The sequence below is a fragment of the Solanum stenotomum genome, chromosome 1 (genome assembly GCF_019186545.1).
Source record: "Solanum stenotomum isolate F172 chromosome 1, ASM1918654v1, whole genome shotgun sequence".
NCBI lineage: Eukaryota > Viridiplantae > Streptophyta > Magnoliopsida > Solanales > Solanaceae > Solanum > Solanum stenotomum.
This window is the reverse complement of record NC_064282.1, coordinates 19294793-19307333: the sequence shown is the minus strand read 5'-3', so window position 1 is coordinate 19307333 and position 12541 is coordinate 19294793. Positions and strand designations below refer to the sequence as shown.

At 35.4% G+C, this 12541-nt stretch overlaps 1 protein-coding gene and 1 pseudogene across 1 annotated transcript; one reads left to right on the top strand and one right to left on the bottom strand.

Moving 5' to 3' along the window:
- Positions 1–4956, top strand: part of LOC125852682 (phosphatidylinositol N-acetylglucosaminyltransferase subunit P-like) — a 29823-nt pseudogene extending 24867 nt beyond the window's left edge.
- A 125-nt stretch (positions 4957–5081) lies between these two features.
- On the bottom strand, positions 5082–12541 carry LOC125852629 (phragmoplastin DRP1E-like). Its single transcript, XM_049532355.1, has 15 exons — positions 12174–12541; positions 11639–11702; positions 9716–9823; positions 9217–9318; positions 8851–8901; positions 8703–8764; positions 7742–7832; positions 7539–7603; positions 7167–7361; positions 6968–7087; positions 6812–6882; positions 6194–6419; positions 6058–6108; positions 5586–5963; positions 5082–5508 (listed from the first exon to the last, which is right to left on the bottom strand). The coding sequence occupies exons 1-15, from the start codon at positions 12303–12305 to the stop codon at positions 5380–5382; spliced, it is 1845 nt and encodes a 614-aa protein (XP_049388312.1). The 5' UTR covers positions 12306–12541; the 3' UTR covers positions 5082–5379.

Below are 12541 nucleotides of genomic sequence, written 5' to 3'. Positions count from 1 at the left end.
GGGGGGGGGGGGGGGGGGGGGGGGGGGGGGGGGGGGGGGGGGGGGGGGGGGGGGGGATGTTTCTGCAAATGGGTATGGGTGGGTTATTGGAGAAGACAATTGCGGGGGTGGGTGGGGTGGGGGGGGTCATGTGGGGATTTTATTGATTTAATTTGTTTTAAAAAAATTATTTGGGCATAAATACACGTGTCGTTGAGTCATTGGTTACTTTATATTTTTACTCAAAATTCATTATCTACAAATTGTTTTTTGACAAATGTCGTCATTTAATTTGTCACGTTACACGTCATTCGCGAGTGTAAACACACACCTCATATATTTTTGTTGATTGGCAAAAGAGTGTCAAAATGACACAACGAGACCCTACATGAGGTGTCTAAATGAACATCACCCACTTGAGGTGCCTAAGTGAAATTTCGTGCCAAATTTAATGGGCCACCGATGGGTTAGCCCAGAATACAACTGACATTTAAGAACAATATCGGAGTTGTTTGAAAGACCGTATAAGAATATTAGTAATGTTTGTATTAATTATATTGTTTAATTTATTGTATTAAAACTAACATGTATGACAAAAAGTATATTTATAAAAATGTCGTCCACTATTATGTTGGAATGTTAAAAATATTTTGAGGGGCAATACGTCTTCAATCATGCTAATGCACGCATTAAACTCCCTTACAGTACTAATACTAAAAAAATCCATGTATTAATAATAAATACTTAGAGTGAAATATTAGTTATACATATATCTGAAATGGGAGATGGAAGATGGCTTGAGAGGGATTTGTAGTTATTAATTAATCTAATGTGTGTATTAAAATAAGGTAAAAGATTAAAATATATCATCGAACTTTTAGAAAATATTCATTTATATCATCCATTAAAAGTTTGGTTCATTTATGTCATTTACATTTGAGAAAAAAAGGCTCATTCATACAATTATTTGTAAATATAAAACAGTTCAAATTTTGCAAAATAGGTGGTCAATTATGATTCGACCAAATCATTAATTATTTTATTTTTTTAAAAGGAAAAGACTCAAATATGTCATCAACTTTGAAAAATGATATCTATGTCATCCTTTAAAAAATTACGAGCCTCTTCTCAAATAGAAAAGACATAAATGAGCTAAACTTTTAACGAAATGACATACTTTTCAAAATTCAATAGTGTATTTGATTAGTATATATTGACTAAAAAAGTGTAGGAAGGTACTAATATTACAAGTTTACAACTCGGCCCTCACCTGTTAATTGATGAAAAAAAGAAGAAGGTGGTAAGTTACCTTAACACTGTTAATATTTTTAAGGGTAAGGAAACCACGTGCACTTCACCTGAGTTTTTCTTCTCCGGCAAACAAAATTTCCCCTTGTTTGTTCAAGAACCCGATCGGGGTATCGTTATTTTCCCACAAAATCATCAAACTCTAATTTATAGTTAGTAAGAAAAGGATCTGCGGAAAGGAATTTTGTTGAAGAAACCGTTGAATTCCAGCAATGGAGATCTTATAAACCTTTGAGTTCCATTGTGCATTGATGAAGAAGATCGGTTAATGACAAAACTTTCAAGTTCTATTTATGGGCAAATGATAGCAGGGATCGAAACAAAACAAGTTTTAAGGTACTCTCGGCCGTTCATTATTGTTCCCAAATTACTAGCTAGTAATTAAAATTGATGAAACTTAATTAGTATATTTTGGCCCTTTCCTCTGGATTATACCTAATATAATTATTTTACTATGTTGACAAATTAACTAGGGAAACAAATAAAAATGATACTTATTTGGGTTTCGAAAAAATCATAATTTCCTTATCCTTTTCAATTTCAGTAGCTGAGATGTCTTCAAATTGGGTAGCAGCTCAAGTAACTCGGTAAGCAGTTTTTCGCTGTGGATTTAATTCATATGTGTCTATCTAATTGCCTTGGGAAATTATAATCTGAATTGGGTTTATCTAATCTGATTGCAACTGTATTTTATGTTGTATTTGTTTCGTCCTTGTTAGTCCCATTTATTTATGGGATTATGGTGAATCATGGGTCCATCTCGGTTGGACTCATCTACTTAGCTTAGGTTTTACCTCAGTGCCAGATTGAATGACTTGCTGCAGTTTGGAGATTGTATTAATAGTAATAAGTATGTGAATTGAGGGAAATGTTATTAAGTAGTAATATTGTAGCGCAGTTTGATCTTCTGTAGATAGAAACTCTGATTTTAGGGCAAGCAATATAGCAATTGCAATGCCCCCTAAAAGAAAGAACATGTGTTTCATTAAATTGAGTCTCAATAAACCTTTTGGAAGAAAGAAAAAAAGAAAATCCAATTTGCTTTTCTTTTCCCCCTGTATGCCCTCCTTATGTGCTGCTGCGATATATGTTTTATATTTTGCCCATTTATTCATCTCTCTGTTTTCTAAATGTTCTGAAGTGAGACAGAAAAAAATGACTTAGACTCTTAAGTTCAAATGAGAACCGATATGTAGTGGTTTTGTGTTAGAGCATTGTTGATCTAAACAAAGCAATTAAAATATCACCATGTGTCATGTGGCATGCTGGATATAGGTAATTGCCAATCCTGTTTTTTTTTAAAGTCAGTGTTGTAAAAAGCTTCGCTCTAAGCTTTGAAGAGAAGTCAGGCGTGGGTCTTGCGCTTCAAATGGCTCCTTCTCTTCTGCTATATCCCTACTGCTTGCAACTTCTTTTTTCTTCTTTCTCTTCTTCTCTTCTCTGTTTCGATATCTTTTTTTTCTTTCTCGCCTATCTCCATTGAAAGTTTAGCACCACATCTTGTTACACAATTGACTAGTAAGTTCTCTTCCTTTTCTTAATTAATGTCTTTAGTTATGGTAATATTAAAGACCTTTAAATCCGTAAACTAATCATACCTGAAACATACTCCTAAGTAAGGATGAATTCCTGGTCACTAGCTCCATTCATTCCATAATTTCAAAGGAACTAATGATCCTTATTGTTATTAACTTATTATTCTGTGAGTTGCTTGATGGTTTTTTTCTGGAAATGGCTTAATTCTAGAGGCAGTTTCCGTGCACTAACATCTCTGTTTTGGGTGTTTTGGCAATTGTTGGGACAGGTATAATTCTTATTCAGAGTGACACTTTGGACCTTCTTAGATATCGTGATGCTGGAAGATAAAGGTTGGGAAGATCCTCGTTCCGTTAATAGCCCTAGGAGGATCTTGAGTTTTTCCAAGAATAGGAAGGCCACTGTGTTCTTTCCAGACTCAGACGACAGAGATTCAGGTTTTGGTGTTTCTGGAGATCAGGGACCCAAGACTTCTGAAGTTTACGGATTTGTTGGCTCCATTACTACTGTTGTTGCTACAGGTCTACCCATCCTCATCTTTAAGAAGCTTAGTCTGTTATTTAGAACATATCCCTATGTTTGAATATTCAATGTTTTCTTCTGATATCATAGTTTGGAATATAGTTGAATTGTTAGTATTATAATGTGATGTGGTTTTCTTCCTTGGTAATGCTCATCATGACATGAAAGTTACTTATTCTTATCTTTTGGTTAGACTCCTTGGCCTTCCTGGAAATGCTTGTGCCCAGGCATCACCAGTATCTGGATATAGGGCAGAGTATGCTAATTGATTTTTCTTGGGAGTTGAAATGACAAGGCTGTTGAAATCTCTGGATATATTACTCTACAAATATTGAAAACAGATGCAAATACTAATTTTTGATTTGTCTGCAAGATGTCGTCTGTTGTAAAGTATTGAGCTCTCATATTTTGTATGTATAGCTGCTTTGCTTTAACGTAATTCCACTGGTATTCCAGTGGTCACAACATTCATTTGATTTCATGCATACGGAAGTCTGATTGGTTTCTATTATTTTCAATGAGCAGTTCTTTTTCTGGTGTGGGCATATCTTCCTGAACATTGGTTGCACTCTTTGGGAATTGTTTACTATCCAAGCAGGTAAAGAAGATGTATTTGCAGGCTTGTGTCATCTTTACATCTTGTCTCTAAAAAGATCCCTTTTTAAATTAGGAGATAATATGAATTTCATAGTTTCAAATTTACTTAGCTGGTTTGTCTGAGACACCAGAGCCAGAAGTTGGTTAGTGTATTCCAGCTACCTAAGTTGGGCTTAGTTTATTCCAATTTCTGGATCTATAATGGCATTTGGTTGTTTTGAACAAACATATTGAAAAGAGGCACAAATTTTTAATTGATAAGTAAGCCCTTTAGTTGCATTTCAGAAATTGATATATATTGGTCCTACATTTCAGAAATTACAAGTGCATGAAAGCAACTTAAAGCATTTGCAGAATGCTCAAGATGAAAAGAATTTTCTTGGCAGAACTTAGCTGGTCACTTACTAATTGTCACAAGATATATTTAACATCTTGTTAAATTGTTCTTGGTTTTATCAGGTACTGGGCATTAGCTGCGCCTGCTTATGCGATGATGACTATATCACTAGCTGTAGGATTTTACATTGGTCTCAACTTCTTGGCTACCCCTCCTCCAACTTCTTTCAGCATGATATATGGTAATTGTTACCCGACTTTCTGGCAATGACAGTTGAAAGGATTTTCCTAGCGTTTCTGTCTCTGACTCTTGATGCATGCAAAACCCAAATTTAACATTGTTTGTTGAGAACATATTTTGAGTAGTTGTTTTTACATAATTATGGGATTGAGCTCGTAATGTTTTCTTTCTATCTATTCTGCAGATGAATTCACAAGAGAACCTTTGCGCAACGTGCCTTCAATAGACAATGATGAGCAACCTATAGAGCCTATATCTGATATTCGGATTGATCAAAATAAATGACCTTATGTTCAATCCAAGATGAGAAATAATTTTACTGTGCAGTTATTTTGCTTGGGTAGATTGTATCAGTTTCATTTATCAGTGTATCTCTTTGATTCACCCAATTCAGGTATTTGACATTAAATGTAATTTAGATGTGGCTTTTTTCACAATCGTTCATTTGCTTTCCTCTGTGTAGTACCGAAAAACTAATATACTATATTACTGTTAGGGAAAAAGATCAAATTGGCAAGTTCATAATGGTTCTGGTATTTGAGTGTTTCTCTTTGCTCATTGGTTTTAGAAGAAGTACTGTTTAAAGACGCCACATCATGAAGTAATATTTTCTTTATCCAAGTCCATAAGCGGTAAAAGGGATACAAAAATGGAGCAGACTGAATGTGGTATTAACTCAGTTCACAAATACATAATAAAGCAACAATTCATCCAAACCAAATACCATGACAATAATTTCTACAACAATCAAAGAATTTAGGATGTTAAAATGTTCGAACAAGCAGCGATATTGATTCACCCAAGTCGTGAATTTGTTGTATCGTACAAGAAAGGTCTCTTAAAAGTGCGTGCAATTTATCTCATCGTACCCACGCTACAGAATCAATCTCATCTCTTGCTTTCTTGTACAGTTCAAGCCTCTTGGCACATTGCATTCTTCTCTCCATCAATGCAGGATCTTCATCTAACAATTCTGAAAGTGCCTTGCCCTGAGAAATATAAAGAACTGTCAGCACTTGGAACTTTCAAAAAAACTGCTAATTCGGGATGAACACTGAGATAGTACCTCTTTCTTCCCAATCTGAGTGTAGAAGTAGTTCAACAAAGATTGTTTGGCCTCCTTAACTTGACAATAAACCACTGCCTTGGGGAGTGTGTTCCTCAATGTATCAGACACCATATTTACATATGATGATACATTTGAACCTATCCGACGAAAGTGAGCCTCTCCATACCGGTCTACGGCAGCAGCAGCTTCTGGCTTTCCCCCCTTGGGGATTTCCATCTCCTGAGGTAGTTTTCTGAAGAAATCCACTGTCAAGTAAGAAGATTCCATGTCCACTAATCTGACTACCGTCTTTCTACCTTCATCCCGGAATTTTTCCAAGGCTTCAGTAGAAGCTGCAGCTATTGTAGATTGCAAACTGGGAAACCGCTTCAATTCCTGCTCCACCAATATATTTAGAAATAATCAGAAAAGGGAGAAGAGATTATTGTAGCTAAAAATAAAATACAACATAGCTGCCCGGCAATATTACCTGACATTCTCCAATAGATTTCCTCACTAGTTCCTTCAACACAAAGTGAACCTGATATGTAGTTTCACATAAACTTAGAGTTGATAGGAAGCATTAACTATTATTTGACCCTGATAAATTTTGAAAAATTACTTACAGCATCAACAGAGGCTTCAGCTGGGCCTCTAAAATAATTTAAGGCCCCTTCAATTAGACGTCTATAACCTTGCTCAGGTGCTATCAAGTGAGGCTGGTAACCATCTGCCTCTGAAACAACTTTCCTCACATTTTGTACAGAGAGATATCGGTCAAACGGGAGTTTTCTCAAAGCAGCAGGTAGTTGGTTGTCAAAAACTCCATAAATTCGATCACCACCAGGTCGACTGATTAACAAAAAGAGATAAATACATATTATATATAGTCTAGGTGCAGAGCAATAAACTGGAAGTTCATTAAATCAGTACAAGCGTTTACAGACAAGATAGACGAGTGTGACATGCCTACTGAAATGTGTTGCCAATTCCTTGAGTTTAATGGGTACATCTTTTTTTATTTTACAAGTTCTCATGAGTGAAGTTTCTTCAAATTCTGTGTTTTAAGGGTACTAGTCACATTTGGTGGTCTCTTTTCAGCCTTTGCCAAATCCCTCCTTGTATTTCAAGTTCCTTTGTGCTTTATGGTTTTCCACTATGGTTCCTTTGGATTTTTTGAAGTGCTTACGATCATGAAAGTTAGATTTGGAAAATTAAGGAAAAAAAGAAATCAATCCACTTACCCTCCATCTAGATGCTCCTTAAATATCTTATCAAAAGCACGGCAAAGTTCCAAAATAGTATACAGTTGAGCCTGAAATAGACCAGTTCAGTTATTAAGATAAAGGAAAATCTCTCAATCAACAGTAGCAACGATGGATATAGAAGTCGAAGCTTACGCCTGCATCAACAGCAATAGGCCTTCCAAGGTGGTCCAGTTCCGATTCAAGTTCATCTATGCTTTTATTGATAAGTGATGTGATACTTGGTATTCTTGCCTTAATAAATTGTTCCAAGTGCTGAAATGGAAACAATCTGAATATGAACTCTGCTCAACTTATTTAGGAACTCCTTACATGAAAAGAACTATAAGTATACCTTTGACAGTAGTTTTGCAAGGTACTCTGAACCCATTTTACTAGCCAGATGCCCATACTCCGGACTGGTAGCAAAATATTCACGCTCCTTTCTTCTTGCATAAATCATGTCTACATTTTTATTGATGTCAGCTTGTGAACGATTCACAATACCAACCCAGGGATGTTGCAAACGATAAGCTCTTCCTTCAAGAACCTTAAATTCAAGGAAAAAAAATCAATTACTAGTACAACAAGCTGTGCTGCCAAATTATAGTATACAACAAGGACTCAGCGAGTGAGATTTGATTATGCTTATCCGATTTATGAATCAATTAATGTAGATATTAACCAAAATAAGTTCACAGGTAATATCACAAATAATAAAACTCACATCTAGAGCATTAGTGCCTTTGTCCATCAAATCTAGCTTGGTCAACACTCCAAATGTCCGTTCACCTACATGGGTTGCAATGTGACACTTCATAAATGATAATGACAAACATTAAACATTCTCCCAAAATATGGACACTCTTTGACAAGTAGTCAAGCTACTGGACTCAGAGTCCCCAAACTGTTAATATCAAAAGATTATACCTGTGGGGTCCACTTCTCTTGCAAGTTTTATTGCGTCAGAGGTGGCGATATCCTGATTGGCAGGAGAAACAGCTAGAATGATGCAGTTTGGCTGCATGAGAGGAAAGAGATCAGATGAAGATAAGACACAAACCGAGCACAACTCATGTATGGGAAATAAACGCAATAACTAGCAAACAATGTGAAAGTAAAGGCAACCTATTTTTCACACTGATGAATGTTAGTAGCAAGCCAACCATGCATGGAGATAAATGGAAAAACTACCAAATAATGTGAAAGTAAAGACTTGTCCTAGTTTAATTCAGGTGGATTTTCTTGAACTGACAGCAACAGAAAACCAAGCAAGGGAATATTGTGCTCATCAGCTCAGTCATCAATTCACTCGACCAATATAAGAATAGTTGTTCTTTGGCATTATGTTCCACACTAACTGAATATTGTTCGGAGATCCAGTAAAGGGAACGGCAGACTTTAGGTGATTGATATTCAGAACAATTTCTCTGACTGCAAGAGGTATATAAAAAAGTACGCAGTTACTCATTATTCAGTTTCTCACAACATGTAGCATTCTGTTATTTGCACTATTCAGACTCCATTACCAGATGTTAAGGAAGAATGTTTAGTATATTATCAAAACAAGAGTATTTGTCCCACATAATTTTGTGGGCTTAATCTACAAGAACAAGGTAAACTTCCAAGTTGAATTTTGTGAGAGCTGTAGTCATTTTGTAAATGTATATATGAAATTTTGAAACTCCTAAATCCTAACTAGTTAAATCACCAACCATTTCCACTCTTTTAAGGGACTAATACCTACATCACATATAGATGGAAAGCTTTATGCACCATTTGTGGTTTAGTCTCTCTATGAGCAATATCTCAATACCAATAAATATCTCCACTCTTCTTACCACAGAAAGAAAAATGAGCATATCAGAAAGTTAAATTAGTATCTCATTACCTTCCCAACATATGTTCGCACCATGTTCTCAATGTCTTCGACTATAGTCTCAGACTGCCCCTCTGCAGTGATGAGTATTGTTGCATTGAAAACAGGTTTGATAAGACTTAAAAAGAATGCAAATAATGAAAGGACGTATGGAGCGTACCAACAGCCACTTTTGTTAAACCAGGTAAATCAATCAGTGTTAAGTTGACCACTGCCAAGAAAAAACACATGGTATGGAGTTAGCATGATAAAGAGAGAATGATATGCTCTTTAGAACAGTCACCACCAAAAGGAACAAGAGAAAAGACCATCCGTTCTTGGCAATAAATCAAAAGGTTATGATGAAATACTAAAACATCAAGCCCATCTTCGATGAAATTTAGAAAAGCAGACATGCATGTGAAATAACTAACTTCAGAAACAAAAACTATTAAAAAAAACCTACTGATGCAATGTAGAGTAAGATTACTTTTTGGGACCATAAATGAATTCTTAAGCACATATAAAGAATTTATGGACATCATACCATTTGGAGAGTATATGCTCAGGTGGATTGGAACAGGAGAAATCTGCTTAGTTTTCCCTGTGATTCGATCAGTTTCATCCGCAATCTCCTTGCGGACCATGCCTGTTAAAAAAATAATAAAGAAAACACATTTTGTCGAATCAGAATCTACAATCTAGTACTGATAAGTAAAACTGATGTGCTTGAGGGCACACATACATGTCACTTCACAAGCGCACACACATTAAGAGAGAGAGAGGAGAGTGAATGAAAAAACTAATACAACTAAAATTTAATAGTTCGTCTCCATAACCACCGATCTATTAAGTTGCTGTATATGGCGACTCTTCTATGCACAAGTAATCGTGTTTCTCATTTACCTAACTTAAAAGCAAAAATGTTTCGTAGCTACTTTAATATTCATTAATTGTCATGAAATAGTAAAGAGTTTAGATAAATTCTGAAAGGGCTAAAGTAATGTCCCAAAAGAAGAAGAAAGAATGGAGGTAAACTGAAATACCAAAATCTGTGAACCGTCTTCTCGGAATATGACCAAACTCTGCATATTCCTGCTGTCCGTCATCAGTCTTATGAAGCTGCAACACCAATGGTCTCCTTGTGACAATTCCTGAATGGATACCACAGACGATTTCACTCAGCAAATGTAATTCACATAATCTATATTATATTAAAAGCAGGAAACCCTTAACAAGTTAATCAATGGGGATCTTAGTAAGGTCAATTGGTTGGCTATCCAAATTTTCACCTTGTTGCGGAGGGTTCAATTCCCCACCTTGTGATCCCTCCCCTATTTCTCCTTCCTAACCCCTATGTAATATAAAATTTAATAAAAGTTTAATGTTATGAAGACTTGCCACCATTTCTAATGTTACTCCCGCAAGAGTTGCCACAACTTATGGTCATTTGGTTTATCTTAGTGCAAATGGGGTTATTATCATCATCTTGCAGATTCCAAAATTCCAAAATTGAAGGGATATCACGCATGCACTTAGCTGCTTCTAGCAAATACTCTTATCTCTTCTTTTTCTTGGTTAGCTGCTTTTAGTACTACGAACCAACAGATCACCAGAATCTTGAATGAGAGGTTATTTATAAATCATCTATTATACCTTGCTAGTGTTCAATCAAGTATTGTTTACATCTAATCAAGGATGAATCTATTATACATACTCACATGTTTAGTTGCTTTGACTGACTTCACAATAAAAGCTAGGACTGTTTATCGGTTGGTCCAGCTCGGTTATGAATGTTATCGGTTATTGGCCTGTAAACATGCTAAACCGATATTCGAACCACTAAGAAATCGATTATCAATTTATTGGTTAACTGGTTTACAGTCTTTACGTCTTGGTTATTCGAAGTGAGGCAGTGATAACATACACATGCTAGCCTAGAAGCTAATACATAGACAATCTGATACCATTGTGAACATCTCGATTGTGACATATTGGTTACAGACTATTGGTAAGGGGTTCATACGTCGCCCAACCTTTATTTGTCCCATCGTTTTTCCGGGTATGGTATCTTCCTTTTTTTCTTTATCAACATTAATTTGGGGTTGCACCACATTGATACATGTCTGAGTATTACTATTATTTTTGTTCTTCCTAATTTTATTTTTACTATTTCATTTTAGTACATATCATCCAATATTTCAAAAGAATATCTGTAGCAGATAGTTTGTTCATTGGTGGACAACTATATAGAAATAAGAGTATTAATCTATTTGCCTCTATATGAAGCTAGGTCATTCTTGCATACCTTAGACTGAATGATCTAACTCTATTGATCCTGCGCACCTTTCAAAATATGACTGGGTACTGCCACCACTTTGATAATTTAGCCTTTTTGTGTGTGACACTGCTTAGTATTTCTTATTTATTAGATATTGATTCTTGATTTCAAAAATTACATCATCAAGTTTGAAGCGTCTATTCTTGCTAATTTAGTAAGGAGAAGATCATTTAATAACGAGTTTTTTGGGAGATATGTTTTATCTCAATAAATCAAGTTAATTTTATAACCATAGTGTTGACAAAGGTGATGGCCACAAAATCAAAATAAGTATAAGAATCACATGGATCTAACCAAATTTTGATCGTTCATCTTAGTGGATTCAGATAATATCCAAATATATTGACCTCAACAAACAAGTCATTACACAATGATTTGCGTTGATTACTCGCAAAAGCTTGCACTTTATTCTTTTATGTATAATTATTACTCAATTTTAATAATATTGATATTGTTTTACATAACCATATATTACATCATTTAACATACACGTGCACGTAAGGAGAAACTAGTTGTGTAAAATGTAATAGAAGTTCTAGCAATCCACCGCTTTAGTACACTTAGGATGATCTAAGGAATGACAAGAGAAAAAAATTATGATAAAGATAAATTAATCAAAGGAGCTCACCTGATCCACGAGGAAGAAAATCTCGGCTTACTATGCTTTCCAACACAGATGACTTTCCAGAACTCTGAATCAATGCAAGCAAGGAGCAAAAACTGTATTAGCTCACTACCATGAATGACAGAGGTAAAACTCAAAATTTCTTTTTTTCACTACTGAAATCAAATCAACACAAAACCATATTAAACAATCTCATTTCCTTTCAATACACAATAAAATGAGCTACTAAAATTAGTCTAACAACAATCAATAGCAGAGGTAAAAATAACCAAAATTCCACCTTTACAGTACTTAAAAATCTAAATCAGCACAAACCCATATGCAACCATCAATAGCAGTAGGGGAAAAAAGATCAAGATTCCTCATTTTAACAAGTTAAAATCAAAATCCAACACAAACCCATATAGAAAAGTCTCATTTCCACCATCACTAACATGGATCTACTAATTACCCAACTCCCCAAGTTAAATCCTAGTTCCAGTAAAACCCATCGGGGAAAAAAAAATCAAGAAACCGAATAAGATAATGGATCACCAACCTGACCACCGACAACGGCAACTGAAGGAAGAGCATCCCATAGAGAAGAAAATGCATTATCTCCACCGCCATAATCACCAAGAGCTGTACAAGCTCTCTGAATCCGATTCACCAAACCAATTAAACTCTCCATAGTAGAAATCTCGTCTTCTCCCAAACTAAAACCAATAAAATCCTAAAACCCCAGATCTATATTTATTACAAGAGAAAAAAGATTGGTAATTAAGCAATCAAGATTTGGACTTGAAAGTGGAACTGTGTTGTTGTTTACAGAGATACGAAAGGAGAGAGATAGAGAAAAGGGTCCTTGAAATTGGACTTGGTTTTCAATTTTATTGAAAGAAAAGTAAATGTAGGGCTTGCGATATA